This window comes from Leptodactylus fuscus, chromosome 8 (genome assembly GCF_031893055.1).
Source record: "Leptodactylus fuscus isolate aLepFus1 chromosome 8, aLepFus1.hap2, whole genome shotgun sequence".
NCBI lineage: Eukaryota > Metazoa > Chordata > Amphibia > Anura > Leptodactylidae > Leptodactylus > Leptodactylus fuscus.
In genome coordinates this window covers 31,105,128-31,127,572 of record NC_134272.1, presented here as the reverse complement: position 1 = coordinate 31,127,572, position 22,445 = coordinate 31,105,128, and the positions used below count along the sequence as shown (strand labels likewise).

General features: G+C 42.5%; 1 protein-coding gene across 1 annotated transcript in view; it reads left to right on the top strand.

Moving 5' to 3' along the window:
- LOC142216451 (aldehyde oxidase-like) overlaps window positions 1–18,955 on the top strand; it is a 47,746-nt gene extending 28,791 nt beyond the window's left edge. Inside the window, exons 22-35 of the mRNA XM_075284272.1 lie at window positions 435–568; window positions 2,334–2,421; window positions 4,885–4,971; window positions 5,208–5,399; window positions 6,476–6,703; window positions 7,941–8,036; window positions 9,277–9,405; window positions 9,736–9,810; window positions 13,510–13,562; window positions 14,444–14,558; window positions 15,150–15,215; window positions 15,715–15,903; window positions 16,792–16,959; window positions 18,561–18,955. Of these exons, the coding sequence (XP_075140373.1) occupies window positions 435–568; window positions 2,334–2,421; window positions 4,885–4,971; window positions 5,208–5,399; window positions 6,476–6,703; window positions 7,941–8,036; window positions 9,277–9,405; window positions 9,736–9,810; window positions 13,510–13,562; window positions 14,444–14,558; window positions 15,150–15,215; window positions 15,715–15,903; window positions 16,792–16,959; window positions 18,561–18,611 (1,671 nt within the window). The 3' untranslated portion in view covers window positions 18,612–18,955. The remainder of the gene's footprint in view (window positions 1–434; window positions 569–2,333; window positions 2,422–4,884; window positions 4,972–5,207; window positions 5,400–6,475; window positions 6,704–7,940; window positions 8,037–9,276; window positions 9,406–9,735; window positions 9,811–13,509; window positions 13,563–14,443; window positions 14,559–15,149; window positions 15,216–15,714; window positions 15,904–16,791; window positions 16,960–18,560) is intronic.
- Window positions 18,956–22,445: the final 3,490 nt, after the last annotated feature.

Genomic DNA, 22,445 nt, shown 5'->3' with positions numbered 1-22,445 from the left:
TATTTTACTATCTAGTTTTAAAAAAAATTTCAGAACATCCGTATCAAGTTAGGGTCACACCTGTGCTGCTTGAAGACTCTCCAGCGACGCCCTTCTTCTTCTACAGCCGTGCCGTCCTCCTGCTTATTCTTCCGGCAAAATTGCATTCACTCGTGTAGTGGCGACAGAAAAATGGCTGACAAGACATGTGCAGAGCCAACACTTATTCTTTGGCGTGCTAGAAAAAAACAAATGCCTGCCTTTCAAAACAATGGGCATTTTCTATCCAGAATTTGGAGCTGATTTTGAGCCAGAATGTTAACAGCACGTTAACAAGTGTTTAATTAATAAGTTTTTAGTTAAATAAATGTAACAACATATAATATGTGAATGGTCCACAAATACAGTATATAAAAATAATACATTTTATTTATCATCATCCATATGCTCTATAGAGTCTGATAAGTGCAGCACTGAATGTACCTGCCAACAGGATTGCATGTCATGTGAAAAGAGTTGGAGGAGCTTTTGGAGGAAAAGCTACGAAAACAGGATATCTTGCAGCCATCACTGCAGTTGCTGCCTACAAGTAAGTGATCTTGTATGCAAAATGTAATGTTCTGGAAATATCTCTGACACTTGGTTCACATCTGCGTTTGGTAATCCGTTCTGGCAGTGAAAGCACACGGAGATTATAGCACATAGATTATAATGGGGTCCGTGTGCTTGATGCAAGATCTCTGCACAAGTCATCCGGACAAGAAATTAGATTGTGAAGTACTTTCCTGTCCTCATGTTCCCTGTGGAGATCTCACAGCAAGCACACAGACCCCATTATAGTCTATGGGGTCCGTGTGCTTTCACTGCACACCGCTTGCAAATGCGTTCGGTAGTCCATTCAGGGGGAGTCCCCATGCTGACTCTCCTGAACAGATTACCAAAGCAGATGTGAACGAGGCTTGATGCAGACTAAAATTTGTATGATGTACATTGTTTTCAATCTCCTTATATACGCACTTGGGGGTAGTTTCACATCAAAGATAGCAGCTTCCTGGACTTTACAGACTTTACATAACCAACATGGCAGCTAATGGCAATCCAAAAGAAAAGGCTTTATTCAGCTTGTAAATGATTGCAGGAATGAAAATAACATGCACGGGGCAATACCTAACTTCTTAAATCCTGACTATTTTTAGGCTAAGTTCCAACACTGCGGAAACGCAGCTTTTTTTTGTTGTAGATTTTGCTGCGTTTTTTTGAGCCAAATCCAAGAGTGGCTACAAAAGGAATGGGGAATATATGAAAAGTTCTTATACTTCTGCATGCTCCTCAATACACTCCTTGCTTTGACTCAAAAAAACACAACAAAATCTGCAACAAAAAAAGCTGAGTTTCCACAACGTTTTAGGGTCCATTCACACGGAGGAATTTGGTTTGGAATTTCAGGGCTGAAAAAAAAGCCCTGAAAAGTACTGAAATTCCTCACCAAATTCCTCACCATTTTCCTCCGTATGAATGGACCCTTAGTCTTAAGAGCAAGATAACTGAGGTCTCTCATTGGCAGTCTGGCTCAAACTGAGCTCAGCCAAGTCCATTCTTGATAACCGACCACCTGCCTGTCTCCCTCTGGTCCTCTCTGCTCCTGCTTCTGCAGGTCACAAGCAGCACTCTGGGGTTCACACACTCTCACAATATCTATCTATCTATCCATCTATCTATCTATCTATCTATCTATCTATCTATCTATCTGTATACAGAATATAGGCACCCAAGCCATTCAGCTGTTTGGAGGTACCTATGTATCCTATTCAGTCTTTACACAGTGCAATGTGTAAATAATAGTGGTCTTGCAGGGTATTGCTTCTTCCATTCTCCAACTATTGGCCCTGATTTACAGCCTAGGGAAAACCCATCAGTAGCGTGAAAACCCTTTAAATACAAGACTTAAAGGGGTTGGTCATTGTAATGACACTTTGAGGACTGTACTACAGATAACACATAATAGCTATATGTCATATAATAGCTATATTCCTGTCCAAAATAGGACAGGAATAGGACTTGTTCTATATTTTTGCAGCCTGGACTGTCAGCTCACACATGTGTAATTCACGGTCATACGTACGGGCCCATACAAAGGAATTAAATACACAGATAGCACTGATACACTGATCACAGCCGTGGTCATCTGCAAAGGGCCTAAAATATTTAAAATGTGCATTACTTGCAATACATTCTTTACCATCCTGCAATAAAGTCCGCTTGTATCAGTAAAAACACAATTGTGAGTGTATTACCATAATACTACTTTTTCCCCAATTTAATTTTTACTTTTACAATGACTATTTTAATTCCAGAACAAAGCGTCCAGTTCGTTGTGTCTTGGAACGTGGAGATGACATGTTAATTACTGGAGGACGACATCCATATCTTGGGAAATATAAAGTAAGTTGAAGTGAACTACCTCCGGCCTCCATAGACAAGCAGAACTTAGTAAACTTAGTGCAATATACAGTTAGGGCCAGAAATATTTGGACAGTGACACAAGTTTTGTTATTTTAGCTGTTTACTAAAACATGTTCAGAAATACAATTATATATATATATAATATTGGCTGAAAGTGCACACTCCCAGCTGCAATATGAGAGTTTCCACATCAAAATCGGAGAAAGGGTTTAGGAATCATAGCTCTGTAATGCATAGCCTCCTCTTTTTCAAGGGACCAAAAGTAATTGGACAATGGACTCTAAGGGCTGCAATTAACTCTGAAGGCGTCTCCCTCGTAAACCTGTAATCAATGAAGTAGTTAAAAGGTCTGGGGTTGATTCCAGTTGTGTGGTTTTGCATTTGGAAGCTGTTGCTGTGACCAGACAACATGCGGTCAAAGGAACTCTCAATTGAGGTGAAGCAGAACATCCTGAGGCTGAAAAAATGAAAAAAATCCATCAGAGAGATAGCAGACATGCTTGGAGTAGCAAAATCAACAGTCAGGTACATTCTAAGAAAAAAGGAATTGACTGGTGAGCTTGGAAACTTAAAAAGGCCTGGGCGTCCACGGATGACAACAGTGGTGGATGATTGCCGCATACTTTCTTTGGTCAAGAAGAACCCGTTCACAACATCAACTGAAGTCCAGAAGACTCTCAGTGAAGTAGGTGTATCTGTCTCTAAGTCAACAGTAAAGAGAAGACTCCATGAAAGTAAATACAAAGGGTTCACATCTAGATGCAAACCATTCATCAATTCCAAAAATAGACAGGCCAGAGTTAAATTTGCTGAAAAACACCTCAAGAAGCCAGCTCAGTTCTGGAAAAGTATTCTATGGACAGATGAGACAAAGATCAATCTGTACCAGAATGATGGGAAGAAAAAAGTTTGGAGAAGAAAGGGAACGGCACATGATCCAAGGCACACCACATCCTCTGTAAAACATGGTAGAGGCAACGTGATGGCATGGGCATGCATGGCTTTCAATGGCACTGGGTCACTTGTGTTTATTGATGACATAACAGCAGACAAGAGTAGCCGGATGAATTCTGAAGTGTACCGGGATATACTTTCAGCCCAGATTCAGCCAAATGCTGCCAAGTTGATCGGACGGCGCTTCATAGTACAGATGGACAATGACCCCAAGCATACAGCCAAAGCTACCCAGGAGTTCATGAGTGCAAAAAAGTGGAACATTCTGCAATGGCCAAGTCAATCACCAGATCTTAACCCAATTGAGCATGCATTTCACTTGCTCAAATCCAGACTTAAGGCGGAAAGACCCACAAACAAGCAAGACCTGAAGGCTGCGGCTGTAAAGGCCTGGCAAAGCATCAAGAAGGAGGAAACCCAGCGTTTGGTGATGTCCATGGGTTCCAGACTTAAGGCAGTGATTGCCTCCAAAGGATTCGCAACAAAATATTGAAAAAAAAATATTTTGTTTGGGTTATGTTTATTTGTCCAATTGCTTTTGAGCTCCTAAAATGTGGAGTGTTTGTAAAGAAATGTGTACAATTCCTACATTTTCTATCAGATATTTTTGTTCAACCCTTCAAATTAAACATTACAATCTGCACTTGAGTTCTGTTGTAGAGGTTTCATTTCAAATCCAATGTGGTGGCATGCAGAGCCCAACTCGCGAAAATTGTGTCACTGTCCAAATATTTCTGGCCCTAACTGTAGTGGATAACCATAACTTTTGGATATGGGATGTCCCTCACTCCTTACTAAAACCACCCAAACTACAGTAAATATTGACTTTGGAATAAATGCACAAAACACTTTATTTTGGGTGTCAAAATGGCCACAGCTTTATTTAAACTCACAGAAGTAAAATAATCACAGATGGAGTCAGGTGAAGTGCTAGATGGGAACCCCCCAAACGGAATACCAAACGCATTTGCAAGCGCTGTGCAGTAAAAGCACATGGACCCCATAGACTATAATGGGGTCCGTGTGCTTGCCGTGAGATCTCCGCACGAGCCATGCAGAAAGGAAAGTAGATAGAGAAGTACTTTCCTGTCCGCATGTTCCCTGCTGAGATCTCACGGCAAGCACACGGACCCCATTATACTCTATGGGGATCTGTGTGCTTTTACTGAACAGCGCTTGCAAATGCGTTTGGTATTCCATTCGGGGGGTCCCCATGCGGACTCCCCCGGACGGAATCCAAATGCTTATGTGAACGAGGTCTTACTCTGTTCAGCGCTTTTCTTTGACATGAACATTGACAGCCCAACACTAGTGTAACCTACTGTATAATGTTGCCAATGTATATTGTTACTTATTTCAGTTTTTTATTTTATTTATTTTTATTTAGATATTTTGATTTTTATTCTTTTGGGTTGCTATGGTGCTATTCAGACAATATAGAGAAAATGTTTTTGGATTTTTTGTTACTGGCAAAAATTTGTCTTTCAGGTTGGGTTCATGAATGATGGCCGTGTAACTGCTCTGGATGTCTCTTATTTTAGTAATGCTGGATCCACTGCAGATGACTCTGTCCTTGTGAGTTTTTGTTTTTTCTTATGTCCTCCATGAACACACCTTACTTGTCCTGATATACCTTAGGAAATCACATCAGGTGCACCAAACTGTAAAAACAGTTGGTTTGTATCTTACCGCAGCTTCAACCAATATTATTTTCTCCTAGAGTATTGGACCATTAAAAAGAGCAGATGGATACAATGTAATCTTTCCACTCATAAACCAATAACTAATTCCAGATATAATCTGTTTTCCAGGTGGTAGAGGTTGCTTTGATGAACATGGACAATGCCTACAAAATACCCAATCTGAAATGCAAAGGCAGTGCCTGCAAAACAAACCTACCATCGAACACAGCCTTCCGGGGATTCGGCTATCCTCAAGCTGCTTTTGTAACTGAAACCTGGATGAGTGAAATAGCTATTAAGACCGGGCTTCCACCTGAGAAGGTAAGTAGAATAGATCTGGTGTGACTGGAGGCCTTCTTTTATCTACTATGTTCATTTTTGTGCGAAAAACTTATAAACACCCTACTTTATTGCATCTATAGTTGAAGGGGTTAGGGTGTTTGTGTGTGCACGGTGACCCCTTCAATCAGCTGGTCAGTAGGGGTACCGGTGTCAGGCCTCTACTGAGCTCTTATGAGTGACTTATTCTGAGAACAGAACAGGTTATCCACCCCTTCTACTCTTTTCATATTTAGTTCACACTACCACCGCTGTCTGCCTCGGAGTTTACATCGTAGACCCCGGGGAAACTGGACTGCGGACGGCTAGCAGCGCTAACCTAGTAAAGAGGTAGCAGAGCTGGTTCAGTGATATAGCAGCATTGGACCAGCACTATAGCAGAGTAGCCCTTGATGTAGCAGAACTGGCTTAGCAATATAGGACCTGCAGATAGGTGACAAACTGAAATCTTGGGACCACCATTTTCAGACTAGTAGGTAACAGCTGCCATGTAATGTCACATTATCCCTGCAGTGTACACATGTAGGCTGACCACCACTTGTCCTCAGTGATAACAGCCGATTGCCTTTGCTATTGATTTTAGAAGTTGGACCCAAATATGATGATTTGCTATCTAAGGGGGCATTCACACTGAGTAACGCCGGGCGTGTATCACAGCCGTACACGCCGGCGTTACGGCAGACTGCCGAACACTTCCCATTCACTTCAATGGGAGCGCTCGTAACAGCGGCGTTTACATTGAAGTGGATGGGAAGTGTTCGGCAGACTGCCGTAGCGCCGGCGTGTACGGCTGTAATACACGCCTGGCGTTACGCCGTGTGAATGCCCCCTAAGGCTGGGTTCACACTGTGCTTTTTAACACCAATCACATGCCTTTTTTTTAAAATTGCAGTAATAAGTGCCCATATTATTATGCATTTCAGCTATTAGGTAATGACTATAAAAAACCTCTGGGTTGCTGGCATAGTTCAGCTGAAGTGTATTATAATTTGTATATACTGTATTTCCTGATACTACAGAATCAATGACCCTAGCCTGTTGTCTTCTGTGTGTTTCAGGTCCGGGAGCTAAATTTGCATCGGGGAATTGGCATAAACCATCTGAAGCAGGAGATAGATGCCAGGACTTTGATTATGTGCTGGAATGAATGCATAGAGAAGTCTTCCTACCACAACCGAAGACTGGCCATTGACGAATTTAATAAACAGAACTACTGGAAGAAGAGGGGCTTGGCCATCATCCCTATGAAATTTCCCATTGGATCCATTGTAAAGTTTTTTGGGCAGGTAATGTCAGCTAGCCGTGGTGCTTTGTTTAGATTAAAATGGTGCATGCAGTATCCTCTAACTTGTCTGTTTCACAGCAACTTAGTGACATGCTTATATTTATCAACAGACATCAAATATTTTTTTCTACATGATCTCCATGCCCAATACCCAAGTAATGAATGCATTATGGGAGCACGACAACACTGCCAACCAGAGAGGGGAATAGAAATAATAAAGATGACAGAACCTATCCCTTACTATATATGAATTAAACATCATTATATTTCTTCTCCAAAGATGTTTGATAAGAGCAGAAAAGAAAGCTCTTTTTTCCCCCCAGATTTAAAGGGAACAGGAGGGGGATTGGTGGCAGTGTGCTCAGAATAGGTCAAAAACATAAAAGTATTGACAGTCCCATCAGTGTTTTTTTTGCTGTTGCCCATATCCCATCTGGTCACACAAAATCAGTCAAGTTCTCAAGGAGCATATCTTTGAACTATATCCAAGGCGTGGCTACAAAGAAGAAGTTGGTCAACTTCTTTTCGTATATCACGACAGATTATAATGTGCCTTGCCTCCAGCAATATACCGGTTAGTGCAATTAAAACATACAGGTTTGGTAAGAGGTAAATCACCCACTAGTCTACTTTCAATTCCATCTGATCAATAAACTACCATGGCTTCAGATTTCTCCGTCTATGCTTCAGTCTCCAAGCATGGGAAATGGGAAACAAAAACCTCTGAGTGAATTGGGACCGTTGACAAAGTACTCGGCTAACTCAGGTGGTCTCCATACAAATGAATGGAGCTGCTGTGAGACCACCATGCTCCATTCAAAACTAGGGGGGGGGGGCAAAACAACCCAGTTCTTGAGACCGCCGTTGATGTCAGTGGTGGGACACCAACCAATCAGCAAGTTGTCTCCTATACTTTGGATAGTGTAACTGTCTCTAACTGGGCTACCCATTTTACCTCTTACCAGTCCAATTGTTGGAGGCAGTGCAAAGTACTGTATATTCTGTTGTCGCCAGAAAACGTCCGCTCATTTCAAGTATCTTGTGGTATTTTTGTAAAACAAAATTATAATATTCATCTCTTAGTAAGTGATAATTATTCTGTATTAATTCAGAAAACATATAAGGTTCATAACATGGCTGCAATGAAAGGTAATATTTTGGGGGACTTATGAGCCAAATATGAAACCTGATTGCTGAGTGCTGTTTATTTCATGCTACATTTACTGTCCTTGTTATAGGCGGCTGCTCTTGTCCATGTCTATTTAGATGGATCGGTCTTAGTCAGTCACGGTGGTGTAGAGATGGGACAAGGTGTTCACACAAAGATTACACAGGTACATTTTTGAATTATATCTGCCATGTTTAATCCATATATTGGAGATGTGTTAATATGACACTTATGTCTGTCCCTGACTAAAGATATTAGTGATCTATCCTTAAAGAGGACCTTTCACCATCTGGGGTACATGCGGTTTTATATACCGCTAGAAAGCCGACAGTGCGCTGAATTCAGCGCACTATTGGCTTTCAAGTTCTGTTTTCCCAGTCAAGAGCTATCGGTGCCGGTACCGTAGCTCTTCACTGTCAGAAGGGCGTTTCTGACAGTCAGTCAGGAATGCCCTTCCTCACAGCAGCGTCTATAGTACTGTACTGTGAGAGTGGTGAGGAACACCTCCCTCCCCTCCTGTTAGTGCTTGTTCGTAGACAAGTACTGGGGGGCATTCATCACGGCTCAGCGTCATCGCTGGGCAGTAAGCAATGACCCCTCTCACAGTACAGCGCAATAGACGCTACTGTGAGGAAGCCTCAGTGGACCCCAAGGGCCCATAAAAACCTGGAGCTGGCCCTGGGTAAGAGTCACTGTTCTAGGAACTGTTCTAGCGCTATTAAGGGCTCAGCAGCTCAGAGCACTTTGCAGAGAGAAAGAAAAATAGAAGAGAATATAGGTGGCTGGCAGCAGGGATTCAGTTATCAGCCCGACCACAGAGGTGGCCTGAAACTTAGGCACCAAGCTGTAAACACTGAGGATACATATTCTGCTGTAGCTGACAAACAGATAAAGATATATGAAGCAATGTATTTGGTAAAAAACACTTCACTTAGCTTAAGCTACAAGTTTAAGTATGAGCCTGGAGATGGTAATATCCCTTTAAGATAGGTCATCATGATCAGATCAGACACATTCAAAGATCAGATGTTCTTAGCAGAACTATACATCATATGAATCTGGAAGCAGGCAACTCTGTACTCATGCAGTGGTTCTGCCAGGTTACTGCATATCACTTTCTATTAACTTGCATGGTAGCTGATTTACAGTAACCAAGCACAGCCACAACAAAGAGAGCAGAGCCATTTTACATGTTGAATCCTGCTGCAAAACCCATCATGTGAACTTACGGTACTTTTAATATGCTATGGTAGAATCATATAGTTGTATTCTAGTGTTGTGTCTTCTAAAAGCTTTTTGTAAATATTCAATGAATACACAAAGATTATGAGCTACAAATGTTACTATTCACAAGTAATTTAACTTTTTGTTTTACGGTGTTCACTGTATGTTTTTGCTTTCTTTAGATTGCAAGTCGTGAACTTCAGATCCCTATATCAGATGTGCATGTAGTTGAAACCAACACAGCTTCAGTTCCCAATACCATGGTGTCTGGAGGATCTCTAGGGACAGATGTCAATGGCATGGCAGTGAAGGTGATCTAATAAACCGCAATGTTTTATATAGACTTCATTCACATCTGTGTCAAAGTCTCCGTCACAGACTCTGTCGCAGATTCTGCCAAAAATTGGCAAATAGAAAAGTCCTGCATGGAGTCTATGGGGTCATTGGGCATCGGGTCCCCCGCAGATACAAGCAATGGACAGCATGACGCAAGTGAGAACCTAGCCTTAGCTTGACATCTTGCTCAGCGTCTTGAATAATATTTTACAGGTGTCATAAAAATATTTTGAACAAGCATCACATTTTTGTGTTCATATAAAGTGCTAATTTGTACCTTTTACAGCATGTTTTTACGTTCACAGAGCGCATGCCAAAAAATTATGCAACGTCTGGAGCCCATTAAAGAGGCAAACCCTAAAGGTTCATGGAAGGACTGGGTGAGCATTGCTTTTCGCCTACAAAAATTGTTTAATATACGCAATACAGTGATGCAAAATGCATGTGTGAATTCATGCAAAATCCTGTACATGTATGTCATGTTGATCACGTGGGCTAAATAGTGGGAGGTGGCTGTTATTGACATGATGTATTGAAAAGGTTTAAAAAAGATCTTTAAGGGTTAAGCAGTAGAATATTATACTATTATCCATTTTCAATGTATTGTTGTTGGAAAGACCTTAGATACAGAAGCCACTTTTACAACTCCCACCATAAACTACTTAAAGGGGTTGTATGGGATAAAATAAAAATGTAACACTAAGCTAAACACCCTCCCCCCTCCTAATTTCTAATTTAGTCACTTACAAAAATATATAGTGACCTAATTTACTGTCATGTGACCGTCCCAGGCCCATTTTCTGGTGACGTTCCGTTTCCAGAAACGGAACATCACCAATAATCCCCCCCCCCCAACCCCATCATACTTACCTGTCGCGGCATTCTATCTGGATTAGGCCCAAATGAATGAGCCTAGTCGGGAGGTCGTGTCGTGCGGTGGATTCCGCTGCGGAACCCGTCTCAAGAAAGGGCATGTCACTTTTTTTTCTCCACGAGCGGGAACAAACCGCTCATGGAAAAAGGAACCCATTGAATTCAATGAGAGGCGGGTTTTTTTTAGCCGAATTCTGACATGGATTCCACGTCAAAATCCAGCCCAAAAAACCCTGTGTGAACCCAGCTTTAAAGGGCAAAAAACTTTTATTTTATTTTTTTTAAAAAGAAGGTATTTTAGTGCTATTAATAGCATAATAATTGCACTAAAACACCTTTAGCAGTGTTTCGAGTGATTTCTGGTTTTCTCGTCGAGCTCCTGGCATCCCTCACTCCCTCACTCACACCCCTTCCCTGTTTCCCCAGCTAGCCCATGGACTACCAGCCCTATATATCTACCTACCTAACTCAGCCCCAATTCCCCACCCAAATCATATATACCTATCTTCTGTGTCCTGGAGATCATTTTCTTTGTTCCCCCTGGCATCTTCTTCTGTGGCCTTCTTGCACATTCGTGTTATGCGCTTTTCCCTTTTGCTGGCAGCTGTACAATTAAAGCTGGGAAGAAGAGACTAGTTCTGCTGTAACAGCACTAATATGACCTGACCACTAGAGTGCCACAAAGCAGTAAAACTATCGTATGTACTAGTACTATAAACACTAGAGTGCTTTCTTTAAGTAGGTCAGGTACTTTATCTGACCCACATGAATGGCCTCGCATCCATCCAAACAATGCTCTACTCTACACTGAAGATGGGCAAGAAACCCAAAACAGCCGTCTGTGGATGGGGGACTCTTACTTTTGGAAGTCATTTCTTGGTTTGGCTTGTATCCTAAGTCACAATGCTTTTTGAAAGTCAGGCGCTGACTTATAGGAAGCTACATTCCAATAGGTGGCGCTAGAGGCATAGGTTTCCTTATTCTATCAAGTAAAACGTATATCGTTGTTTAGAAGGAATATTCCATAGCTGACGCTCTCAAGTACTGAACAAAATTCCAGTGGCATCTATACATGGTGTAGGGATTTTTGTGCAAACAAATACCTTATTTTCCTGTAGATAGCATAGGTCTGGCTTTCAACTTTACTGTGCAATTACTGTATCATAATATCCCATCATAGCTTTGCACTAATATTGCTGTTCCAGTGTGTTGAAGGGTCCGACCGGCTCTCTCAGGCACCTGGGTCTAAGAAGGACTGGAACCTCTTACCATCACTCTTATAGTACCATCATATTCGGCAGCGCTTTTACAGATATATTGTCAACACTGTATTATATAGGGCTCACAATCTAAATTCCCATTATCAGTATGTCTTTGGAGTGTGGGAAGAAACCAGAGTACCCAAAGGAAACCCATTCAACATGGAAACATACAAACTCCATGCAGATATATATATATACTGCTATATAGTGGTACTGTGACATTGAATGAGCTCTACTGTACTTTGTGTGCTTTCTGTCATGCTTACTAGAGATGAGCGACTAGTACTCGATCGAGTAGGTATTCGATCGAATACTACAGTATTTGAAATACTCGTACTCGATCGAGTACCACTCGCTATTCGAATGGAAAAGTTTGATGCAGAACCAGCATTGATTGGCCGAATGCTATACAGTCGGCCAATCAACGCTGGTTCTTCTCCTACCCTTAGAAGCTTCCTCCGAGCGTCTTTCGGCTCTTCATTCACTCTGCCAGGCATCAGGCCTGGGCAGAGCCGACTGCGCATGTCCGCTTGTAGTGCGGGCATGCGCAGTCGGCTCTGCCCAGGCCTGATGCCTGGCAGAGTTAATTCAGAGCTGGAAGACGCCACGGGGACGCTGCAAGGAGAAGACTTCTCAGAGGATCCAGCCCGACCCTCACTCGTGGACTTGGTAAGTATAATTTGATCGAATGTTGCCTACCCCTGAAACGAGCATTTTCCCCCCATAGACTATAATAGGGTTCGATATTCGGTTCGAGTAGTCGAATATTGAGGGGCTACTCGAAACGAATATCGAACCTCGAACATTTTACTGTTCGCTCATCTCTAATGCTTACCACGGAACTTTGGAACAACTTTTGATTTTCTGTCATTAATAAATGTTGTCATATATTTATGCAAAATATTTATCTATTAATGAATGTTGACTTATTTTTGTGAATTCCTGCTCTTCTTTATTCTTACCCTTGAGATCTGTACACTGCTTCTCATTGGAGTACTGGTATACTGACTCTTGTGTAATTCGGGAAGGGTGTGATTCAAGCAGTTATATCTCTGGGATCCAAATGGCTGAACATTCAAAATTAGCAAGAGCAGAAAAAGAGGGAGGGGGTAAAAAGATATAAAAATCTAAACCCAACTTAGGGAAGGACGTGGGGTAGTGTGGAGTGCTAAGGTGCATATGGATAGGGAGAGGGTAAAGTAAGGACCCCACCTAGGAGAGTGTATGTAAGCGATGCATGCAACCCAACTTGGCAATCAAAGCTGAAGACATAATGGTAGACCTGGGATACTAGACCTATTGACCCAAGCCGTCCAGACTCTATCAAAGAGAGAGTGAGTATCAGAGATAGTAGCATTGATTTTTTTAAAATTATTATTCCATGGAGCATGATGGGGGCATGACATCAGACAACATCGGTCACCATGATAAAACATCTTTTCCAGTTGAAGGCTGATGTAAATCTGACCTGCCGTCAAGATTTATTGAAATAATTTAAATTGAGCATATTTAAAGTCGGCAGGCTTATCTATGGAGATTTTACAGGTAGAACTGTGATCCTGGTGTCTTATGAATGTTGAGAATCTCTGCTTTCATACGTCATATGAAGTAGATTTTAAACTGCCCCCTCCAGACTCAGCTTTCCTGCATTATACAAGATGTCACCTCTCTATACAACTAGTGGAAGCCGTATGCAGAGTTCAGCTCTCAACAGAGAAAAAGGGAAAAGTGCAAAATGTCACAGAAAAGAGACAAAATGCCTCCAGAAAATCTGAAGTAGCTTGAAAGTTGTGTTACACTTTAATGTCCGAGGCTTTGCTTTTACACTATTTGGTTTAGTGTGAACCAAATGTAAAGATTTTATCATTCCAGTAAATAACCTAAAGAGCTTACTTCTTATAGGAACACTAATCATTGTTTTTGTTTGATTTTTCCTGATCTCAGGTGAATGCAGCATTTTTGCAGTCAATAAGTCTCTCTGCCACAGGCTATTTCAGGTAAATATGATGTTGTCTGAACACGTATTATTGAGTTCCTGCTAATGCAGATTTCAGTACGGGTCAACCTTATAAGACTTTTTAAAAACAAGTGGAACAATGCTAAGTCTAAGCAAAAAGCTTCTGGGCTCCAATACTTCTTAAAGGGAGTCTATCATTGGGATTGTTTTTAATTTTAACTAACCATTTCTTCATGTAGCCTTTAGAAAGGTGATTGTAGTCATACCTTTCAATTATGTTCATGCATTAGAAGAAACCGGATTTTACAAATTAGAGAGTACAGGGGGCGTTGCCACTGTGTTATGATTACACCCGCCCCCTTCTTAGTTGTAGTTCAAGCCTCCTCCTCCTCTTCTTTACTTCTTTCTTACTTTATGTGCCATCCATCATCTTGGACTTCTTACATGAGTAGGTGCAATATGCCTGCTCATATAAGAAGGAAGTAAAGAAGAAGAGGAGGAGGTTTCAACTACAATCAATAAGGGGACAGGGATGCAGGTCCAGGCCGATGACATGGGAGTGCTCGGAGCACAGTGATAATGCCCCCTGTGCTCCGTGAACTCGAATTTGCATAAGAAGAAACTGTCTTTTCATCTTTTTCATGAAAACACTGGCAACATAATTGAAGTATAACTCCAATAGTCTTTCTACAGGCTACATGAAGAAATTTTTAGTTACAATTATAAAAAAAATCCAAATGATAGACTCCCTTTAAGAGGCAAGGGAACTGCCCCCCCCCCCAAAAAAAACCCCCCAATCAAACCAAACCCCAGGGATACAATTGTTACCTTTGCAATATGTATAGTGTTCCACTTCCCATACTTGTCATACATCCTTTCAACAAACCGTGATATTCTTTATCAAATATTTTATTCCAACAGGGGATTTGGCCGAGAAATGAACTGGGAGAAAGGAGAGGGTAACCCGGCTCACTACTTTGTATTCGGAGTTGCTTGTTCTGAGGTAGAAATAGACTGTCTGACCGGAGATCACAAGGTAAGGAGATCACGATGAACCATGTGTTCTTATAACCCTGTGACGCTGGGTTCACACCAGTGTTCGGTCTCTGTTCTCTGGCAGAAGATGGAGACCTGGAAGACCATGTCCGGCCGTGAACGCCTGTGAGCGTTTTATGCTCTTCGCGGCAAAACCGTTTTTGTTTTTTTTAAAGCCGGACATAGAGTCCTGCATGTCCGACTTTGTGTCTGGTTAAAAAAAAAAAAACGGTTTTGCTGCGGAGAGCATAAAATGCTCACGGGCGCTCACTGCCGGACACTTTTCAAATGGGTTTGAAAAATGCCTGCAGGTTTCCGTTTCCTGCCCAGTTTCGAGCAGGAAACAGAAACCTGTATAACGGAGACCCCGGGCGCAGATGTGAACGAGTCCAACCTATAACCCTACAATCCCCTACAGTGTTGTGAAAATAATTTTCCAAAAAACATCACACAAATAACTAATATGAGATAAAATGTTTGCCTTTTTAAATAGGGCTTATGTATCAATGCAAACAGCAGGGTATGAGTATATTATCACAGTTTGACTTATCTTGTTTCTTAATGTGTTGTATATATTTGTCCCTTTTACTAGAATCTCCGCACAGACATAGTTATGGATGTTGGATGCAGTATCAACCCGGCAGTGGACATAGGACAGGTATGGTTAAAATTAAGCTGGCTGTTAAATGGAGAGCGCTGCTAAGATAGCATGGGGACTCCCCAAATGGACTACCAAATGCATTGGCAAGCAGTGTACAGTGAAAGCACACAGACCCCATACACTATAATTGGGTCTGTGTGCTTTCTGCACGGTCTCTGCACAGAACATGTGGACAGAAAAATACTTCACGATCTACTTTCCTGTCCGCAAGACTCGTTTGGAGACCGTGCAGAAAGCACACAGACCACATTATAGTCTATGGGCTCCGTTTGCTTTCACTGCACACTGCTCCCCAATGCGTTTTGGTAGTCTGTTCGGGGAGGTCCCCATGTGGTCTCCTCCAAATGGATTACCGACACAGATGTGAACGAGGCAGATGTGAAAAGGCAGAAGCCAAGAACACAGCCTTTATGTAGCATGTATAAAAGTAATAATACACATTTCGTTGGTACTTTGTACTGAGATATATATGCTTTTGCTGTGCTTTATATTTCAGGTTGAAGGTGCTTTTGTTCAAGGTCTTGGACTTTTCACAATTGAAGAGCTTAAATTCTCTCCTCAAGGTGTACTTTACACCCGAGGCCCGGCTCAGTATAAGATTCCTGCTGTCTGTGACGTTCCAGAACAGTTCTACGTGTCCTTGCTCACCGATGTTCCCAACCCTCATGCTATATACTCCTCTAAGGTACCGAATATATGGCCCTCAGTAAACTCATTTTCCAAGTGCTTTATCTTATTCATGTATCTGTATCTGGTATTGCCACCAAACTTCATTTACGAGGAAGATACTGAGCCTGCAGTGACTGAAGTTGGATACTTCAGCTACTTTTTCTGTTCATTGTGGGTCTACGGGTGAAAGTCTTACCCCTACCGATTACCAATCTTATGGGCGAGCCATCAATATCATAGCCCAGAAAAAACTCTTTAAGGCCATAAACGCCGCGATTTGCCTGCGGTGGAACTGACTGTGGGAAAAATCGCGGCGTTTTACAGTACTTGCAAAGTGGATGGGATTCATGCAAATGCTATGGCCACTTTGAGGAAAAAAAAACGCAGCGCAGACACGCTGTGATTTGCAAAACCGTCGCAGCATCTCAATTATATCTACGGAAACGCCGACAGCTTTCCCATAGATATAATTGTAACAGAAAGTCAGCGGAGGAAAACTCTGTGAACTTTCTGTTCAAAGCGCTGCGCGAAGAACCGCGATGCGTTCATGCCGCAGTTGTTCCCGCAGCGCTTTAGATCTTTCCTGCGGCATTTGAGCCAAAGCCAAGAATGGTTTGAGCAGAACGCTATGCTCATTGGCTGCACAATATCAGGGCAGGAAAATCTAGTCATTTGCGCATATTTATTATTGGCTTTATGCCAGGTATTTGGTGTAAGGAAACGTTGCAAACCATGGTGTAGATTCCAGCATAGATCCATGGGCCTATGAGTCGCCCAATGCTTTATTCTTCATAAATATTCCCCACGGTTTTCAGAGCCATTAAACGCAGTATGAATTATGTATGCTTATTTATTATCAAGTATATCTGTCTCATTGACATACTGTTTATACCATTCTCCACAGGGTATCGGAGAGCCAGCTTTGTTCTTGGGCTCATCTATATATTTTGCTATAAAAGATGCTATATTATATGCAAGAAAAGAGAGAAGTCTGTCAGAGCTCTTCACTTTGAACAGTCCAGCTACCCCAGAGAAGATAAGAATGGCCTGTGGAGATAAGTTCACAAACATGGTACGTCCTAAGGTGGCCATACACATTAGATGGATGTCAGCTGAAAGCCATCAATTTTGGTGGGACTGGTTGACTCTCCTTAAATGGCAGACAAGATATATATATGGGGATATTCTGATTCTCCTGTGACAGAGAAAGAAGAGTCAAACATGTTGATTTCCAACATGCTGTGCGGAATCGCTCAGGTAGATGCTTGTAGCAGTGCAGGAAACAGGGACACAGACACTGGATTGCACACAAGTTCAGGCTTTATTCACATGTAATGCATACGCTGCTTTTGCAAAGCCACAGGATAAACAAAACAAAATCCTTCTTGGCTGACAAAACTAACTTAAACGTAAGGAAACTTTTCCCTGACTATACTGGAGACTGGCTACCAGTCTCCCACCTTGGCAACAACAACGGGTGGCACAGTACCTGCTTTGGAGGTCCGGTCTGGACAGGTCAACTCTGTCAGTGTGGTGCCAGACTGCTAGTCTTCACACTCAGAGTGTTATTAGGGCCTGATTAGTCAGCTGACCTCCCTGGTGTGAATCTTTACCAAACACCCTTTAGTTGCCTGGCTGGGACATACCTGTCTTCACAGACCACACCATTCACACTCTCACAATGCCCAATCCCGTTCTCACTTTAGATAAGCTGCCGATAGAGGTGTCTGGCAATCTACTTCCCTCTCCCCACTGACAACACATGCTTAACCAAGCCGAGCTTGCACGTGTATGGCAGGTCCGTAAGCAGTGACGTAATTAGGAATGGCGGAGGCCCGTGGCAGACATTTGACATGGCCCCTTTTCAGACCCCAGAGTATAATAATCGGAGACCAAAGGGGGTTAGCAACATAAAAAAACAATGTTACTTACCTATCCCCCGCTCTACTGCAGTCCTTGGTGGTGTTGGTCATCTTCAATGAAGTCCGGGACGTCACGTGACCTGGGACGTCACATGACCTGGGATGCAGGCCCCGGTCATGTGACGTCATGGAGAGTCACAGAAGTAGGCCCGAACACAATTTTTTATGTTACCTTACCTCCCCTGGATCTCCGATCATTATACTCAAGGGTCTGAAAAGACCTCTGAGTATAATAATGATGTTTGTGGGGCCCTTGACGTCACTTACCGATCCCGGCCACTGCCAGGATCGGTAACGGCCTATTGAGCATAAAAAAAAAGCAGCGATAGCAGCTGTTGCTGGGACCCTAATGTCCCGGGTGCCAGCTGCTACCCCGGTAGTTACGCCATGGTCCGTAAGAATATCTGTTAGCCAAGCTATCTGAAATTTATACCCAGCTTTTAAATCTTAACAAGTTGTAGTGAACAGATCAGAGACATTTATGTGATCTTGGTAACACCAAACGTCTCACATCTAGTAGTGTCTGTGCTAGGTATTGCAGAATCATCCTTCAGTTTGTTCATTACAAACCACTGTAGACACTGACAAGGCTGTGGTCTAACCCAAATATGGACCCCCAACAGTCTGATATGAATGGCCCATTCTAGGTTATAGAGCCATCATAGAACTCCTTGTGAACTCCAACTATTTCTTCTGTATATGATATGTTGTATAACATTATATAAGTATTTTATCTCATTCTTTGTTTCAGATACCAAGAGATGTGCCCGGCACCTATGTCCCATGGGCCATCAATGTATGAAGAGAGATACTGCTATGCAATACCTGATGTCTTCCTCATGGTTTCCTAATCTTAATGTTTTTGTAATTAATTGTCTTTCTCAAGTTTTATGGGAACTTTCTTTTCCTTGTCTATTTTATTTGATGGAGATTTTTTACTTTTAAGATCTCACAAATCTAAATGTGGGATTAACAGATTATCCTAATAGGCCATGGGTGGATACTGAGTCTTTGCAATAAACAGACCTGTAGAATGAGAAAAAGTTATTACTGCAATATAATGCTAGCTGACGCTGGGTTCACACTAGCATTCGGCAGTCCGTTCTCAGGTTTCCGTCTTCTGCATGCAGAAGATGGAAACCTGTCATGCCGAGTCCAGCTGTGAGCGCCAGTGAGCGTTTTATGCTCTCTGCGGCGAAACAGTTTTTTTAAAAAACCGGACACAGAGTACTGCGTGTCCGACTCTGTGTCTGTTTAAAAAAAAAAACTGGTTTCGTCGCGGAGCGCATAAAACGCTCACCGGTGCTCACGGCCGAACACCTTTCAAACCCATTCAAATGAATGGGTATGAAAGAGTCCTGCAGCTTTCCGTATCCTGCTCTGTTTTGTACAGGAAACGGAAACCTGCAAAACGGCTCCCGGGCGCAGATGTGAACGAGCCCTTAGAAAAATATAGAGCCATCTGGAAATTTACAGTAAATTGCTGATCAATAAATAGTAGCAATTTAGAAATTTATTCAAATTGTAAAGATTAAGAAGCTGCTACAAAAATACTGAAATTATTCTGTGTGATACACAAATATTCTGCAAGGTGTCTCTCAATAAAATGATTTAAAGGGATTTTTTGGCTTATTATATTGTCTCAAAGACTATGCCGTATTCAGTATTAGTTCTGTACCCATAGTGTCATTTCTTATCCCACTTTCTCTTTTTCAGTAAGTCACATGATCACAGTTTGATTTTTTTTCTAGCATGAGTTGCTTTGTAAACAAAAGCCATTAGAACTACCGTCAGGGTCACTGTAACCATAGCACTATTGGTGCACTTGCACTGGACCCTATAGTTGAGGGTCTCACTTGGGACAGCAGAACAGTCCTGCATTTAGAGTGGTGTCCCATTCCATGCTGCCCCGATATTTTACAGTTCCAACTCATCTGCGTCCACCCGACCTCCGGGCACAGATGAATAGTGACGTCACTTGAATCCTGCCTGTTGCTCCTTGAAACTGCTGGCAGCAAAGACAGATAGAGAAACGGAGAAAGGTGAGTACTATCTTTTTTATTTATTTGATTGCTACTGTGGGGGGAAACCTGGAAAGGAAACATTATACTGTGGGGGGGGGGGGGGGGCAACTTGGAAAAAGGACATTAAACTGAGGTGGGACAGATTAATGTATGAGGTGCATCTGTTCATGTCTGATGCCTCTGCAGGGGTATTTGATAGTGGCCCTCATACAATATAAATCCCTTCAGTGACCTATTACACTAAGGGTATAATTTATGTGGGTCAGGTGTGACCACATGGATTATGTCTACTGTATTATGGAGATTTGGGTGAAGTTTAAGGGGTGAGATGTTAGGTCCTGTTAGCAGAGAATATCTGAGTCAGTGGGTTGTGAACCATGGCACTATAAAACCTGTCTGACTTTTGCTCACTTCTGGTGGGGTAGCCTTCCCGGTATTCAATGTTTCACATCTGTTCATGGATCTTCAGGTTACTAGTTCCTGAGCTGATTCCAGTATTGGTAGCAGCAGACCCGGTGGATGAAAAGATACCAATGGGAAACACAAGCACCACAGGTCAGGCTAAAGAAAGATCAAGTAGTGGTAGGTGGCCGGAGCAGGTGGCAATGAAGCAAAAGTCACAATCAGGTCATCGTTGGGCACAGGTAACAGGATAGGAACAGCAGAAAGATACATAGTCAGGAACAAGCCAAAGGTCAAGTCGGATAACAGGAATGTCTTACAAGCATTCTAAAAACCTTATTTTTGAAGCATCAATCAGACCTACTAAGCTGTCATATAGGTAAGGTCCAACAGCATTTAGCTGGGGACAGAATTACAGGTGCTCATGTTGGCCCATTAAGAGACATAGAAAGTTGGACCGTGCAAGCAACACCAGTGATGGCGGAGGTGGGGGGAGGGAGGGGGAGAGGAGGACACTAGAGGGGAACAGGAAGTAGCGGAGTGAAGGTACTATACCAGAGAGATGAAATAGGATGCCGGCAGGTCTGCACTGCTGGTGATATACAGGAAATCCCTGTGCAACATGATATACTGTAACACTAACAGTAGTTCTGTAACAAGACCTCCATACACATGGTGACAGCATACTGAAGTACAGCATGTGAATTATAGGTGCTTTTAGATTTCATGTACCTGAACCCAATGACATTTACTGAACAATGAAACCATAAATCAATGCAAAACCAATACTAAAGATCATCGCAAGAACGCAGTCGAATGTGCCGCCAACTATAAGCTGTCTGTCTGAGTGTAACCATTACCTGTGTCTGTCATTTGGTTTATGTGGTGGCACATATAAAAAAAATTTCAGATCTAAATGTAGACTTGGACTGCCGAATAACTGAATCCCCCGTGCCCTTGTACAGTACATGGATTGTATTTCATACACATACCCATTGATTAACATGGCAATAATATACATTCAAGAAATTGTTTGCTGTGGCATTCATTATAGAAATCTGCATGTGTTCTCATTGTGGCGGGATAGTGCAAGTTGTTTGTTTTATCAGTGTACAGTCAATAGGAGAAGCACTTTCTGCTGATTCCTAACCGTATGCATCTGCCGCTTTGTAAAAAACTCAGTGTAACATTCATTGCAGGAAGTCTTCCACCACCCTCAAACATATTCAACTGGTGCCACTGCCTTACAGAGCACATTACAGTGATAAACATCAAATCTCTGTTATAAATATCACTTTTGTAGATGTGGAAAAAAACACCTTTGAAGTCTTATGCAGTTGTGGCAGTTGGTGTAGTGGAGGCAGGCCTATAGCCCTGGGAGCACTGCACTGCTGCCTACTGTATGAGGAGGTGAGGCTAGGAGATAGGAGTGGTCTGGGTGGCATGAGCAGTGCAGAGCTGCGAGTAAGGTCACACGGGGTATTTTGGTCCGGAACCTGAGACGGACGCCGCCTCAGGTTTCAGACCATGATACTGGTAGCTACGACTGGACGCCAATGCAGTGCACCGCCATCCAGTCACGCACTCCGCTCCAGTTTAGGCCCAAATGAATGGGCCTAGTCAGGAGGGAGTGTCTTCAGGCGGATGTCGCGAGGCGACTCTGCCTGAAAGAATGAGCATGTCGCTTCTTTTTTCTGGGAGCCAGAACAAATGGCTCCCGGAGAAAAGAACTGACCGGCTCCCATTGATTTCAATGGAAGCTGTCTTTTTGGTCAGGATTTTGAGGCGGATACGGCCTCAAAATCCTGACCAAAATACCCCATGTGAACTTACCCTAAAAGCCCATCCCCAGTGCACCAACTGCCTAACTTGCATAATACCTCAAAGTAGTTTTTCTTCAAATCTAAAGAGACTTGCATAAGAGGTCTGTTGTAACGTGCTCTGTAACATGGTAGGAACAGTTGAATATGAAATAAACCAGCAGGCCCCTAGGTCACTCTAACCACACTACTACAAATAGCCCCCATGTAGCGAACCCGAAGGGGTAGTGGAGTAAGGACACATGACTTAAAATGGATGAGGAGCAGTAGGTTGGGGTTCACTTAAGCGACAGTGGGTGGGCTTTTGAAGCCTGTTTGGTAAACAGCTGGCTAGTGACAGGCATTATTCTACAGGAGTTGGAAGAGGAAAGTTGTCCCGGCCACCCTCCC